General features: G+C 28.1%; 2 protein-coding genes across 5 annotated transcripts in view; one reads left to right on the forward strand and one right to left on the reverse strand.

Moving 5' to 3' along the window:
* Positions 1 to 424: 424 nt before the first annotated feature.
* Positions 425 to 5,632, forward strand: LOC107173499 (inositol polyphosphate 5-phosphatase K-like). Of its 2 annotated transcripts, XM_015524062.2 has the most exons (9): positions 425 to 1,192; positions 1,295 to 1,408; positions 3,500 to 3,577; positions 3,655 to 3,802; positions 3,868 to 4,040; positions 4,170 to 4,424; positions 4,490 to 4,637; positions 4,703 to 4,849; positions 4,905 to 5,632. In XM_015524062.2, the coding sequence occupies exons 1-9, from the start codon at positions 1,179 to 1,181 to the stop codon at positions 5,223 to 5,225; spliced, it is 1,398 nt and encodes a 465-aa protein (XP_015379548.1). In that variant the 5' UTR covers positions 425 to 1,178; the 3' UTR covers positions 5,226 to 5,632. The 2 variants fall into 2 exon arrangements, with proteins under 2 accessions (XP_015379548.1, XP_089074748.1); XM_089218622.1 differs by lacking the exons at positions 425 to 1,192; positions 1,295 to 1,408 and having other exon boundaries at positions 3,515 to 3,595.
* Positions 5,633 to 5,754: 122 nt separating this feature from the next.
* Positions 5,755 to 15,322, reverse strand: part of LOC107173517 (phosphatase and actin regulator 1) — a 30,085-nt gene continuing 20,517 nt past the window's right edge. Inside the window, exons 5-14 of one of the 3 annotated variants that reach the window (XM_015524085.2) lie at positions 10,310 to 10,621; positions 9,980 to 10,234; positions 9,611 to 9,917; positions 9,394 to 9,426; positions 9,191 to 9,333; positions 8,932 to 9,088; positions 8,751 to 8,806; positions 8,580 to 8,683; positions 8,338 to 8,510; positions 5,755 to 6,558 (exon numbers count right to left, since the gene is read on the reverse strand). In XM_015524085.2, coding sequence (XP_015379571.2) covers positions 6,543 to 6,558; positions 8,338 to 8,510; positions 8,580 to 8,683; positions 8,751 to 8,806; positions 8,932 to 9,088; positions 9,191 to 9,333; positions 9,394 to 9,426; positions 9,611 to 9,917; positions 9,980 to 10,234; positions 10,310 to 10,621 — 1,556 coding nt within the window. In that variant the 3' untranslated portion in view covers positions 5,755 to 6,542. Of the gene's footprint in view, positions 6,559 to 8,337; positions 8,511 to 8,579; positions 8,684 to 8,750; positions 8,807 to 8,931; positions 9,089 to 9,190; positions 9,334 to 9,393; positions 9,430 to 9,610; positions 9,918 to 9,979; positions 10,235 to 10,309; positions 10,622 to 15,322 lie in introns of all 3 variants that reach the window. The other 2 variants (XM_015524084.2, XM_015524086.2) reach the window with 2 other exon arrangements.

A 15,322-nucleotide genomic window follows, 5' to 3' on the forward strand; every position in this document is an offset into this window, starting at 1 on the left:
TTTAAATTTTATGCGAGCTGTGACAACTGACAAGATGACTTTTGAACTAGTGATGCCCAGTAATCTTTTGATATGAATTTAATTTTAAATAAAAATATTGCAAATTATAATTTTAAGATTGTCAATATTATTTGAGATGGAGTTAACCGCACACTCGTTTGTGCCAAACGATCATCACTTTCGGCTAACGCAGTAGGTGAGAGGTATCGCGCCGTCGTCGGTCCTGACCCTTGTAACAGTAGGTAACAATTAACAGCTCAAGTATAGTCAAATAACCGCAGCTGGTTATTTATAACCGCGGTGTATTGTATTATGTGTGGTCGACACTGGGTCGCTGACGGTCAAGGTCGCGTGGTCGTTATCATCGCTGATAACACGTACGGGTGACGCGGGGAAATTTGGAATAAAATCAACAACGGCTGTATAAAATTATGTTTGGAAGGTCGAGCAAAAAAAAAAAAACACACCGAAGAGCGAGTATAGTGATGAGTGGAGAGAAAACAATCGTACACTTCTTTCGCATTAACGATAATAATTAATAGGCTATTCCCAACGTCGCAATGGCCAGTGTGGTGATTGCACTTTACGCACAACGCACGATTATATTCTTCCCCACCTAAGGCGGTGGTCGCCGAACGGCGTATTGTTGTAGACGAAAAAAAGAATGGTCTACCACGACGACATTGGATTTGCTACGAATCACCATCACCGCCGTTATAACAATCGTCGTAAGCCTACAAGTTTTACGACTATTACTACGACTACTTCTACTACCACTACTGTCGTCGATTCTACTAGTTTTACTACAAGACGTAGTTGTACTAGTTTTACCACTTTCACGACAACCGACTCGTAGTAGTAGCACGGATTAGTAGTCAAATGTACGCGACCCGAGGACCATCGGTGTGCGCACTGTTCTTATCATCACCAACTCCTCGACGACTGTTGACGCGTAACAAGTAGGTAAGATAATCGAAGACGAGGTGTTCGATCGCCTTGATCTTAGCGACCGGTTTCCCATTTCCGTCTCGAGTTTTGTTCGGCTATGGACCGCGTTCGTACTTACGCCACTGCAGTGTTCTCCGCAGTCCACCACCACCGGTGTCTCTCGTAAAAATCGTCTGTCCACAAGGCCGTTGACTTAAGCCTGGGCAGTCCCTTCATATGGACGAGCGAAAATGGGCGACTTAACGTAAGCATTATACTTATACCCCTGCATGATAGATGATATGACCATTTGCCTATTTGAAGCTAACACTATCCTTTTTTTTTTTATTCTTTTTTGCACAACCAGGTTCTACACCGTAACCTACAACGTTGCAACTAGATCTCCCAGACAACCTCTAGAAGATTTGCTGCAATGGAACGGCCGCACCGAACAACAGCTACCAGATTTTTGTTTATTTGGGTGCGTTTGTTTTTTGTTTTTTAGTGTAATTTAATGCTGCTTAATATATTACCCGGAAAACGTTAATATTATATAACTTATGACTGTTGAAATTCACCTCAGTTTCTACCTTATGTCACCTAGAGAAGGTGTTACAGTTACAGTCACAGTAAATTATTAATTTTTTTTTTTTGAATTTCACCTAGGTATTCAAAAAAAATGTAATCACTGATCATACATTATCTGATTAGTCACAAGTCCCTACCTAAAAATATTTAAAATAGTTGTGTGAAAAAAAAACATGGACCATAACAATTCAGAATTCTTAAACTTGTTAACAATAAGACCAATAAAAACTTAATTTCCCTGCACCCATGATCCATGTAGGTTGGTTATGTTATTCTTTTATACATTTCTATTATTTATAGGTACCTATAGCAATATTGTATTGTCTAATTAATTATTTACTATCTGACAGAATCATACCTATTTATGATATAGTTTCATTTATTTTATGTCATATTCAACAAATATTTGTGAAATATTATATTTGTCTTATACAGGCGCGTACACAAAACAATATTTGGAGGGGGATTTTGGTTGTACATTTTTTAAATTATATAATCTAACCTATCTAACCCGGCTTGCACCGGGGTTTCATATGAAATCTATATTTATTTTTATGTGGTCATATAGTGGTGTGATTGACGGTTGTATAGATATTAGATAGTGATCGAGCACTAAACGAGAATGTAAGTCATATTACGATGGCAATGCGAGCAATTAATTAAAACTAAACTAACAATTAATAAATAATAAAACTCTTTTCCTGAAATTTCGAGGGGGGGGGTTGAACCCCTAAAAACCCCCCTTGTATAAGCTCTTATAATACTATAAACAAAAACCTGTTTATAACATTCAAAGTCGAATGATACTCCCCACTTTTTTACTTGAATGTTTTAATGTTTATAAATTAAAATGTATGGTATTTATTTTATGATTTGCATTTTGTACAATGATCATAATTAATATATATTCTTTTATTATTCTAATTAATTATAAAATCTATTTTTATATGCATGCATTCATAATACTACTGTAAATTAAAATTAAAATTTGGAAAATATGACCTTCAGAACTCAAAAGATGTGAAAATCCTGATAATTTGATTTTGTATATTAGCAAAAGATAACATTTCTCAATAGTTAGTTTATTATTATTTTATAGTGAAACTTAATTAAAAATATATTTTTTTAGATTCTAATTTAAATATTACTGTATCATAATAAGTATTTTCTGTCTATTTCCTAAAATAATAAAATAGCTTATTCTATTAAGAAACTTAAATTATTCATCTAATTAAGGTTTTGTATTCTTGAGTATTTGTAAGTTGTAACCAACTACTGACAAAAAAAATCCAAATATTTTAACCCTGAAATGCATTCACTGTTTTCAGTAAAAACTTTTATGGCTTGATAAATATAGATCTTAGAGAATATCTTTAAGTTACCTTCAAATATGCTGTTTTTTATCATCTAAGTCTTCTGAAGAACATTATATTTACAATCCACTTGAAAATATATTAACTATGTATGCGATAACTATTAAGCATGTGCTAATATAATATTTAACAAATTAAATGCTCATAAAAAGAACTCGAGATTTGACATGTTTTGATGTATAAAATTCTCGTGTACTTGTATACCAACTAAAATAAATATTTAAATGTTTGTTCATACAAGGAATAAAACATTCTGTAACATATAACATAGGTAATCTTCAATAATCATTGATTACCACATATTAATATTTATAACATAAATATTTCATGAATAATATATTGAGTATTTTATTTGAATTTTCTTACTAGCTATTTTCGGTAAACAATTTTCATATTAGTAAATCTTCTTGAATTAATCATTAAATTTAACATAGTTAGATTTTACAGGTGATAAAATAAGACTGATAAATTTTGTAATTTAAATGTGTGTAGATAAATAAGTAATACATTAGTATTTTATTTTAATAAGTTCATAAAAATATTTGCTTTTTTTTTGCAAAAGATATAAGTTGATTTTGATTAATTATTTATACTCTGTTTTCAAATTCAAGGTTTCAAGAAATCAAGGCTCAACCTCAAAACTTATTACTCGATTCATTGTTTGATGACCCATGGACAGCTGCTCTTAGGTTCAATTAAAGCGATTAGTATTTAAATTTTAATAAAATGTTGTTAAATATATTATAGTTAAATTTATATTTTATAGGGATATTTTAAGTGACTATCATTATGTTAAAATACGAACTGTGAAAATGGTTGGATTGTTGTTAAATGTATTTTGTAAACGTAGACATGTTTCACTTTTAAAAGAAATGCAAACTTCAGAAACACGTACTGGACTTTTGGGTCTTTGGGTAATTAGTGTTGTATTATTTGTTTTAAAATGTTGAAATTGTTCTCAAAATTTATTTATTTTTAGGGAAATAAAGGTGCTGTCAGTTTTAGTTTTAAAATTTATGGGGCGACAATATGCTGTGTTAACTGTCACTTTGCCGCACATGAAGAATATTTAAAACACAGAATTGATGATTATCACACAATCATTAATAATCAATATTTTGGTTCATCAAGAAAAACCATTTTAAATCACGAGTATGTTAATCACTGTTTAATAATTAATTTCAATAATAAATGATTTTATATTATGAACATTTTATGTTGATTGTATGAAATGCTTAAAATATTATTTCTCTTTAAAAATGTATATTTATTTTTCCTTAGCTTTGTTTTTTGGTTTGGCGATCTCAATTTTCGTTTAGACAGTAGTAAATTGAAATCAGCGGAAGAAATTGCCTGCCATGTTAACAATGTGAATTTATCACTGAGAACTGCAAAAACCTTAACTGAAATTTGGGCCCAAGATGAGTTAAGTTCAGTTATGCAAAAATCAAAAGCTTTTAAAGGATTTTTTGAGCAATTGCCAATGTTTCCACCTACTTATAGATATGTTTTTGGTTCCAGCAGTTATGATCTTAAGTATAAATGACTTGTATAAATGAATAAGTATAAATATATTTCGTTTTAAAAAAAATTATTTTTAGGAGAAGGCCTGCATGGACAGATCGCATTTTATACAAAAATGTTGATTCATCTAATGAAAAGTATGTATTAGAGGTACTATCATATAAGTACATTGATTCAATACAATTAAGTGATCACAGACCAGTTTATAGCGAATCCAGTGTTCAAGTAATATAGCTTAAACATCTTTATTGATTGGTTAATTACTTATAACTCTATAATTTTTTTTATAGATATATACTGAAGGACATTTCAACAATGTTGACCAACCTGTTATTTTCCAACCAATTAACACATGGCAATTAGAAACAGAAAATGAAGTTAATTTACAGATAAGAGAATATATTCCATGGGTGAATGATTGGATAGGAGTATTCAAAGTATGTAAGATAATTTATAAATTAGAATTAGAATTTTAATGTGCATATATTTTAGGAGAAATTTACTAGTCTTGATGACTATGTATCATATGTATACTTACCTTCAGAAACCATTGAATGTGAAGAATCAAATGATGAATATAGACGATTTGATAACATGACATCTGTGTGTAGAGTAAAATTTGTTCCTGAAATATTTTCAGATGGTTCAAAAAGGGTGTGTTTGAAATTTTCAGAAACTTCAGTGCTAAATCCAGGCACTTATAGACTAATATATTTTAGTAGTACTAATAATTCAGTGCTAGGAATATCAAATCCATTTATTGCCACCAAACAAACATGTGCATTAAATACGTCTCAAGAATTTGGTTGGTAGAATTTCAATATTTCCCTATTGTTGTATCATTAAAATGTTTTCTTCTTGATTAGACAGTAAATTATTTTATGTTTGTTCAAAACGTCCACTAGTTATTAAAGAGATATTGTTTTAAATTGTTTATTTCTATTATTACAAGTGTTAATTAATTGCTCATACTAGTATTTAGAAATTATCTGTGATTAAGGCTGTAACTATGTAGGATGGTTAATGCTGTAAACCGTTTTAGATATAGATAACAATCATTTTAATAAAAAATAAAATTGTTACACCAGGCGTTTTGTGTAGTTCTAGCAATCCGGCTAAATTAAAATAGACGATTATGTTAAATGAGAAGCTGTTAAAGTTTTGATATTTTTAGCATGTATTTTATTTTCATTGTTAAATATATTGTAAACCATTTTATACACCGTTTGTTTAACTTCAGTTTCTTGAGTTCAATTTTTAAATCAAAATAATGGTGTTTTTTAAATCTATTGTAAAATACTAAAATAGGATGTTGGTTAAGAGATACAAATTAATATATATATATATATATATTTTTTTTAATTTGTTGTTAAAAAACAGATGTATTACAATTACAATTTTATACTACAAAAAATAATTGGTATAGGAAGAAAATTGTATATCATTGTGTAGAAATCATCTACAACTTTTTACATGTAATAATAATAATAATAATAATAATAAATAAATAATTCTAATTCAAAAAATAAATAAGATATTTAATAAATACAATTAATTAAAAATTATATTAAATTGTTTCTTAGTTACAATTACAAAAAAAAAAAAAAACAAACAAAACAATGAGCTTTTATTTTCAACATGGTAATTGTACAATATATTATTTTTATATTGAAATTATGAACAATAACAAAAAATAAAAGGGACAAAAAATTATTTAATAAAAGGAGGGGTATTTAGGGGAATGTAAAAGAAGCAGAAGTAGTAATTATTAGTACTTTAATTATTTTTTATATATATGTGTAATATATATTGGAGTTATTGCATAATAAATATTGCACATAATCACTATGTGGACGGACAAAAGCTTCTCGTCAATATGAGATATTCTAGTATTTATCATAATTTATATTTTTTTCTATCGCCTGATAAAAATTGTTTAATACATTATCAAGTTATTAAATATTTTAATTGATTTTTAAATATTTAATTTACTAATATATGTGTATTTAAAACCTACTTTTTATCTAAACAAGAATAATTAATAGCCAGCCAATTCTGACTAATATTTTTTCTTGCTTTTTAATATATATATAAATTTTGCTTTATGACATGCGAGAATATCTGTGAAATTCATGGTCGATGGAATCTGTAAACAAAAAGTATTTAAATGTTTTAAAATAATATGAATATAGTTTACAATTTATATGATTAATGTGATCTATATATAAACTTAAAACCATCCATTCAGTAAATTAGAACTATTATTATATTATAAATACAAGTATAGATTTATTTCTTATGCATCATTATTTTATCTGTCTTTACATTACTAACCAACCTTGGATATTCATAAATTAAATATAAGTTCGCTTAAAAACAATTCTATATCAAGATCATGTGCAACTCAATTATCAGCTATTTCATTATATGATAATACCTATGATAGTATAATATTTATTAGCTATAATTATTATGGATGAGATCTGGTTAGGCGAGGAGAATAATTTATATACTATAGCTTTAGGATTATCTGTAATTATTCACTGAATACATATACAATTATTTCATATACTAATACATTACATCGCATGTGCAATAAATTACGATTCAAAAAATCAATCTAATTTATAAGTAATAAATAAAAACAGAATTTTTGATTAATATCTCAAATAAGAATAACTTCTGGTAGGAGAAATGCGTATGGCTCGTTGAGAGTTACTCTCGAGAGTGTTACCTTATTATTTTATCAACCATCTACGGTAATACGGCAGAGCACTTTTTTAGTTATTGCCCAACATCAGAAACAAAAGTTAATGAAAATAGTTTAATTGATACCTAATGAGTGTGATAAAAATAGAACAGATAAACATCAGTCAGTCTGCAGCTTAAATAATAAATAATACGGTTTAAATAGTTATAGGCGATATACCATTTTTGTTTCAATTTGTGTTTTTCTTCAGTTATTCAATAGTTTAACCGAGAAAATCGGTTATCTGCAGTTGTGTCAGCAATCCGTGGGTAACCAAGAGTTTATCATAGTAAATCTTAAGAGGATGTCTGCGTACTATTTGTTTTCTTTCTCTGGTCCACGTTCAACATAGACTCAGAATCATTTATTCTATGATTATAACTAATCTTAAAGTAAAATCAACCATTAAGATAGAGAATAACAATTTTGAGGGAATGAAATATTGATTTGTCTAAATAGAAAAAACAATTTAAACATCATTAAAATTACAATATTTTTTTGTTTATTTTGAAAGTTGAACATAAAATCTAATAACAATAAAACATAATATCAATATTTCATTCCCTCAAAAATATTATTCTTCATCTTTTTTGTAATGGGTGATTTTACTCTAAGATTACTGAAAAACATAAATAATGATTCTACATAAATTTGTTTTGTGTATGGTGCGCATGGGGTCAGAGAGAAAAAACAAATAGTGCTCCAGACATCATCTTAATAAAATTATAATTGTAAATGGGTCAAATATAAAAACCACAGGGTAAATATCAATTTTATTAATTTAAAATAAATAAATATTTATTAAGTAACATAACTATGCAGAGGTTCTACGACTTATAAGTGACTAATGTTTTTAAATATTATATGAAGTATGATAATATATATATCTTTTTTGTTTGTGTCTAGTTATTTAAAGATCTAAAGCCCGTTTCACATGTACGATCATATGTGACGTATCGTAAGCGCATGTCTTTATTTTACATGGATAAAGTTTATACGTGTCATACTGGCAAAAGTCTATCAATGGCACCATCGTCGTGGTGGCATAGATGAATTTCACTAATGTAGCAAAAAATACGCGTGTACAATACGTCATATATGATACACGTCCATGTAAAATGAGCCTAAGTTATTTTGTCTATTGTAAATTACAGTTGCAATAAGTTTACAACTAACCTGGTAAGATGTTTACTTTCTTGATGGACTTCCATTTCTGAGCTTTTAAATTCATTTAGTTCTTTTCGTATAGCTGCTTTATCTTTGGTTGTCAACCGAGTCCATGGTTTGTCGGCCCGCCGATCATAGTCGTGTGCCTGTGTCACTTCTATGTAATCATTGAATCGAATAATCTAAAATGTTGAGAATTTAAAAAATGTTAAAAATATACAAAATCTAATTAAAAATTTAAGAATACATACTTTTTTCTCTTTCAATTCGTCAACTGTTGGCCTAAAACTTAATTTTCTTAACAACATGCGTTTCTTTTCTTCTTTTAATTTTTTTTCTTCTGCAGCTGTTTGTTCTGAAATTTAATGAAGTAATAAAAAAATTAATTTAATTTTTAAAATAATTTAAACAAAATATTATACTTTTTAAGATATTTCTTTCTTCAAGTTCTTCCTGTGTTGGCCGCATGCTCAAACGTCTACAAAATGATTTTAATTTAAATTAATTTGATAAGAAAAATATAATAATATTTTACAAGGTTTTAACAAGAAAAATATAATAATATTTTACAAGGTTTTAACAAGTAAAATATTAATTAAATACCTAATAAGCCGAGCACCAATAACTTCTTTTGTTTCTTGTCGCTCTTTATCACTCTGAACTTGAAGAATATTACGATTAATGAGCTCTTGTCGATTGGGACGCAAAGCTAATTTAATAGCAAGGCTATCTTTCCTTGCAATTTTTTCGGCCAATCGATCTAAAAATGAATTATAATTGTTAAGTAGAACTCAAATTACAAGCCAAAATTAAATTTGGTCCAATTTAATTAAAACCTAAATTAATAGTTAAATTAACTTACTGTCTAAATTATCATCTCTGTACAATATAGGTCCATCGCCAGAACTGTCATCATCACTAGACTCATTAGGCCTAGCATTTTCTTTATTCTCTTGTAATGAACAAGGTAGTGAAATTCCAAACACTACTGGACGATTAGCACCACTGTAATTAAATTAACAAAAATATTAATAATAGAACAATTTAAAATTTAACAAGATTTACCAAAAACGTATCCTAGGCTTAAGTGGAGCCCTTCTGCTATGCAGCGATAAACAAATTAAGAAAAAATAAAATAATGAAATGAAGAGCCAAATGTGAAATGATTGCCAAATAATTGGCAAAAAGGCAAACTATTCACTTTTCTTTCTTATAACCTCGACTATTGCATATTATTTTTATTTACTTCTTTTAATTTAATATTTATTATTCAACAACATACTTGAGCAACTGTGATGATTCTTGATTTTGATTAGGTGTTGATGGTTTTTTCAGTGCTGACTTGAGAGGCTGTGCATTAAAAACAGGTTCTTTAGCAGGAATCTGCTCTATATGACTAGGAAAATTGTGACGACTTCTTATTCTAAATCCATTAGAATCGTCATCATCATCTACTTCTTCTTCTTCATCGTCATCATCATCTTCTTCTTCTTCATCATAGTCATCATCATCATAATCATCTTCATTGGTGGCCATTTCCATTTCCTCATCATTGTTATCATTGGCACGATGATTTTGACGATTGTTATCTATTTATTTAAATAAAACAATTTAAATATTTGACAGAGTCTAATTTTAATAATTCTATTACGTTGGTATAAGTATGGTTGTTGAGCTGGTGAGCTGAACATGGGTGGTGGAGGTATTGGACCAACTTCAGACACCGGAATAGGGGGTTCAGGCAAATCAGAAAGCATTAATGAATGCCCAGAATGATTGTTATACATCATCCTAGGGCTGGAATGATAATAGCCTGTCCTACCACCACTGGCCATCTGAGACATATTTTGTCCAGGCATAATCATTGAAGATGTCCTATCACAATTTAACTTTGGAGATTCACAACCTATAATCATAAAAATAAATATATTAGAAAATGATTTCATGTACAAGTATAACATTGATTTAGTGATAAAATTACCTGATGGCAATAGTGAATTTGGAGGCCTGGTAGGTGACTGACCTGATCCTACCAATAGGGACTGATTAGGTGCATGGTAACAGAACAGGCGTCTGGTGAGCGTGCCACCAGGACCCGTGAGTGAGTTAGGTCGTTCAGGTTTTGAGCTACTTGGCTGTTCAGCTACATGCTGCTGCTGCTGCTGCTGCTGCTGTTGTTGTTGTTGTTGTTGTTGCTGCTGCTGTTGCTGTTGTTGCTGCTGCTGCTCAAAACTTAATTCTACTGGCTCATTATGGCCTTGCACCGTTTCAGTCTTGTTATCTTTGTTCAAGTCTAAGACAATGAAATATACAAAGATTAGCATAGTAGGTAGGTACAAAATTATTATCATGAAAATGTATTACATAACAAATTTTAGCAAGTATTTATTATTAATACAGTGGCGCCGAACTCAATTTAAAATGGGGTGAAAAATTGTGTGTAATGGAGTAGTAAAAAATTACCAAGTACCCACCTACCCAAAACCGTTACATTAAACCTATGCGGCTATACCTCAACGTTATCATCAGACAACAGTCATGTAAAATATTTTAGTATTTGTACAATTATTTCAAATTTTTTCTGTTAGATATCTACCCATCAGCATAACAGGACTTACTACCCACCCATTTAAAAGGGATGGCAACCGCCACCCGTACTATATAGGTTCGGCGCCAGTGCGCCACTGTATTAATGTTTTTATTATTATAACTCAAAAAAATTATAATTCAACATAAAAATTTATTTAGAAAAAATAACACCTTACAATATCATAATATAGAGGTATCCGTTGATTAATTGAAATTATAGTATTCGATATATTATGATTTTTAACCTCTTGATGAACAATTTTTTTTCATTTAATTTTTTTGTTGCCTATAAAAATGTCCTTCTTCAATTTTAAGGGAAAAAATATTTTAAATACATTTTTATGTTTGTAGTATAACAAAAAATAGTTGGTGAAAACCAAAAAGTAACACGCGACGTCAAATGCATGTAATGTTAAATGTTTACTGAGAGGCTTCATGGCAGAATGCCATATAAATATATAATAAGTGACAATACTCATAAAGAAGTATCGTGTTATTTAATTTTAATTTAAAACAATAGTGTCTACTTCTGAAAACTTTAAGTTTAAGTTTACCTAACTAAGAATGTATATTAATAATAAAACACATTTTATGAATAATTTTTTAATAATACTAAAATATCAATTATTTATCTAATTCAATCACTATTTTGATAGACACTGATTGTAAACAATCTATGATTATATTTTTTTGTACAAAAATATGATATGATGATAATAATTATAATCATATCGCATATTTTATGATTATAATTATTATATATTTGACATTTATTGCTTAATAATACTGTTCAAATATTCAGTAGCTTAAAAATGTTATTTGGCATTATCATAAACAACTATTACACTAGATATATCTACAATCTACAACAACACAATATTATTCTAACAGAAGTCATGGTCACAAAATATCGATATTTGGCAGGTTCACATTTTTTTTTTTTGCACCAAATCACAGAAAATAGAATACACTCAAAAATAATAATTTTTGATGTAACTAATCATTCTTTATTATTCTTTTCCACAAGGCCTAAATATTCTAAACTTAGAAAAACACATTCCATTTCACGTCACATATCTTAAATGATCCAGAAATAGTTAACTAATCTATGGTCCCGTGAGTTGCCAAATATACATTATTCTTTGCAAAATATCAACATTTATCATTAATGTTGTCTGTTATTTGTTTTAAGTTAATAAAACATTATTTTTATTTAGAGATCTTAAAAATTATAGTTATTAGGTATACATACCTATTAAATAAATATATTATCCTAAATTCCTAAAAGAACTAACTACATTTAATTTCATAGTCAAACGTACACAAATTAAAAAAAAAAAAACAGGATTTTTAGTTGGACACATTTTATGCAATGAGAGAAGTAATTGTGCAGTTAAAATTGTTATTTTGTGCAGTGCAAAAAATGAAATTCAGGATGACTGTATTGTATATTATAATACATTTACAATAATGTCGACATAAATGTACATGTTTACTCTTAAAACGTAATAAACTATTAACATTTGGTAATGCATAACGTGTGACCATTCGTCCCGCTTTTGATAAGTGTCCCGCGCTGACCGCTGTCTCCAAAGAACTAAAAATGTCCCGCTTTAAGAAAATTCGACTTGTGGCAGGTGTTTATTAATTACATTTCACAATCATACATTTATACTTTTTTATTTTTTTTATTATTATTGAGAATAAGGCTTCGACAGCTAAGTCATTGCCTACGGTTGTAGATACTATATTATTAATGGATACTTTAGTTATGATTGTATGTTTCATGATTACAGATTAAGTGATACAGTATTATATATTTGGTATGCGTAGATTTAGCTTAATATTTAAATTATTTTGTCGATGCCAATGGATTTGAAGAATACGCTATGGATCAGGTGGGTGTTATAATCTCCTACATTTATATTGTACCTATACAGTTTACAGTATACCTGTATATTTTACGTATACTGTAAAACACTACAACCCATAGTCCATAGGTTGTTGGGGGTCTATTATGATTAGGGCTCGGATGCTGTTACATTCAAAATGTTATAAAATTGATTGCATTATTGCTGTGAAAAAAAAACCCAAAATTGCAATAAAAAAATATTTTGTACCAAAAAAATTTAAAAAAATATATTAACAAATTATTTAATGAAATGGATTAAGTAATTTTATTAAGTAATATTATAAAGTTTTAAACGAGTAGATAATAAAAAAGATTCAAATTCAAATTCTCGTCAGTTTTCATTAAAAATCTGGTAAATTGCACGTTCTTCTTATTTTTTCAGAAATCTACAAATAATTTTATCAAAATTTAAAACTTTTTATTTAAAATAATTTTTATTTTTTTTTTTTTTAAAACCAAAAACCTAAACAGGTATAGTAAACCTTAAAAAAATATTGCACTGTATAATCTAACAAAAAAATGTGAAAACATAAAAAAATATAAAAAATTGTATTGAAAATGACGACAATCAACAAAATTGCAATAAAATTGAAAAAAGGTCAAAAAGTTGCTCTTCAAATTTGTATATATTAATTGGAACTCGTTTGAAACAAATTTATAACTTACTTAGCAACGAATCTTAACAAAAGAAAAAAAAATTGCAAATTAAACAACATCTTAGTTAGCCCTAATTATGATTAATTATATATTATCTGCGTTTTTCTGTTGTCATTGTTTATACAAACAATTAATGTTTTTTTTTTCAGTAAAGAAAATTGTTATTTTACGCAAAATCATATGGTCACGTTAGAAATGCATAATGCACATTGCACATGTTTTTTAATGTTTTTAATACAAATATTACCTACAGGGGTTAAAGTGGGGGACTTATGAGGACTCAGTCCCCTTACGTCTGACAGCGGTTAAAAAGGGTAGAACACGATTGAGAAAACGGTCCTTATCGGCTGTACCTTTTTTAATAACACGATTGAGAGCGTTATTATCTGCTAACTTTTATGCAACGTTGCCACATTAATTAAAAATATAAAATATACAATATATTATACAATAGATATCGATTACTATATTTCTTTAAGTGTTTGGTAACAGAATAAACTTACGTGGAATTAAATTTGATAAATAAAAATAAACACACACATCATTGTAAAATCAATACATTTATCACTTATTATTTATCAGCTCAAGTCATTTTTTTAAGATCAAAATTTAAAAAATTAATATTTATTTACAACATATTTTTATTTTTATTTTTTAGTTTCAGATTAAAAATTAAAAAAAAATCCAAAATCAAAAGCAAACATACTGAAAGTCTTTTCATTATCTTTTATTCCATTATAATTTATAATGGCTGATTATTTATATCATTAGACTTTTCAAAGTCGTTAATTTTATAAACAAATTTAAGGTGAATTTTGTCAAGAAACGCAAAAAAAAAAAATACAAAACATCAGTTTTAATCAGCAACATTTCAAAACACCATAAAAAATATGCCCTTGGATCAAAATTCCAGCCCTAAACATTTTTTTCTTTTAACTTATTTTTAATACATACAATCTATAAATACATTTTACAATAAGCATGTTTGAGGATTTACGTTTAATGACATGATTGACTTGATGAAGTAATCACCCAGCGGCAACACTTACTGGCAGAGGGTTAGAATTATCCCTAAAAATTATTATTAAAAGTTAAGATAAATGACAACGTCGCTCGAAAAATCGTTCTCAATTGTTTGATTTTAAGGTACAAAAAATTGTTTCTTTGATCTGCCGGCAATCGTTCTCAATCATGATGCCAAAAAGGTTAAACGTTCTCAATCGTGTACCGGTTAAAAAATGTCCCCTTTAACAAATTAGGATTTTATACATTAGACATTATACATAAAATTATATATGGAACGTTTAAAACTTTATGGAGACATTAGTCCCCTCTGGAATTTTTTCCCACTTTAACCTCTGATTACCTATACTGAAACGTGTGACTGATATAATAACACTGTATTTTGCTCGAGTATGATAATAGTTATATAATGTCATTAGATTTACATCTAGATCAGTAAAAAATATTCTATTAAATATATACATATATAAAAGCTTTTTTCCTTTAAATGTAAGTTAAGGGATCATAAAATCAACATTAGTATTTAAAAAAAAATAAGAATATAGTATCTACCAACACAATCACAACATTTTAAATAAATTGTATCTAAAGTTAAGGTATATACTATATACCTTAATATAATATTAGGCCAAAATATTGAATTAAATTTAATATCATTTGATTCATAAAGAAACAAATTCAAAGTATGCTAACGTTTGAATATTTATTTTTTTATAAAAATTAATTATTTCAGTAACTTGCGTAAATATGAAGAAAAACAAGATCTATTATTAAATGTACTCAACATAAAAATAGCTGCATTTAAAATACATA

The sequence above is a fragment of the Diuraphis noxia genome, unplaced genomic scaffold, assembly GCF_037042655.1.
Source record: "Diuraphis noxia isolate RWA-SAM2 unplaced genomic scaffold, SU_Dnox_SAM2 contig0002, whole genome shotgun sequence".
Classification (NCBI taxonomy): domain Eukaryota; kingdom Metazoa; phylum Arthropoda; class Insecta; order Hemiptera; family Aphididae; genus Diuraphis; species Diuraphis noxia.

Excerpts from the sequence above, each read along its gene's own strand:
- LOC107173499 (XM_015524062.2), top strand. Across the intron at positions 1,409-3,499 it reads CCAGATTTTTGTTTATTTGG|GTTTCAAGAAATCAAGGCTC; the intron begins GTGCGTTTGTTT and ends TTCAAATTCAAG. Across the intron at positions 4,041-4,169 it reads AAAACCATTTTAAATCACGA|CTTTGTTTTTTGGTTTGGCG; the intron begins GTATGTTAATCA and ends ATTTTTCCTTAG.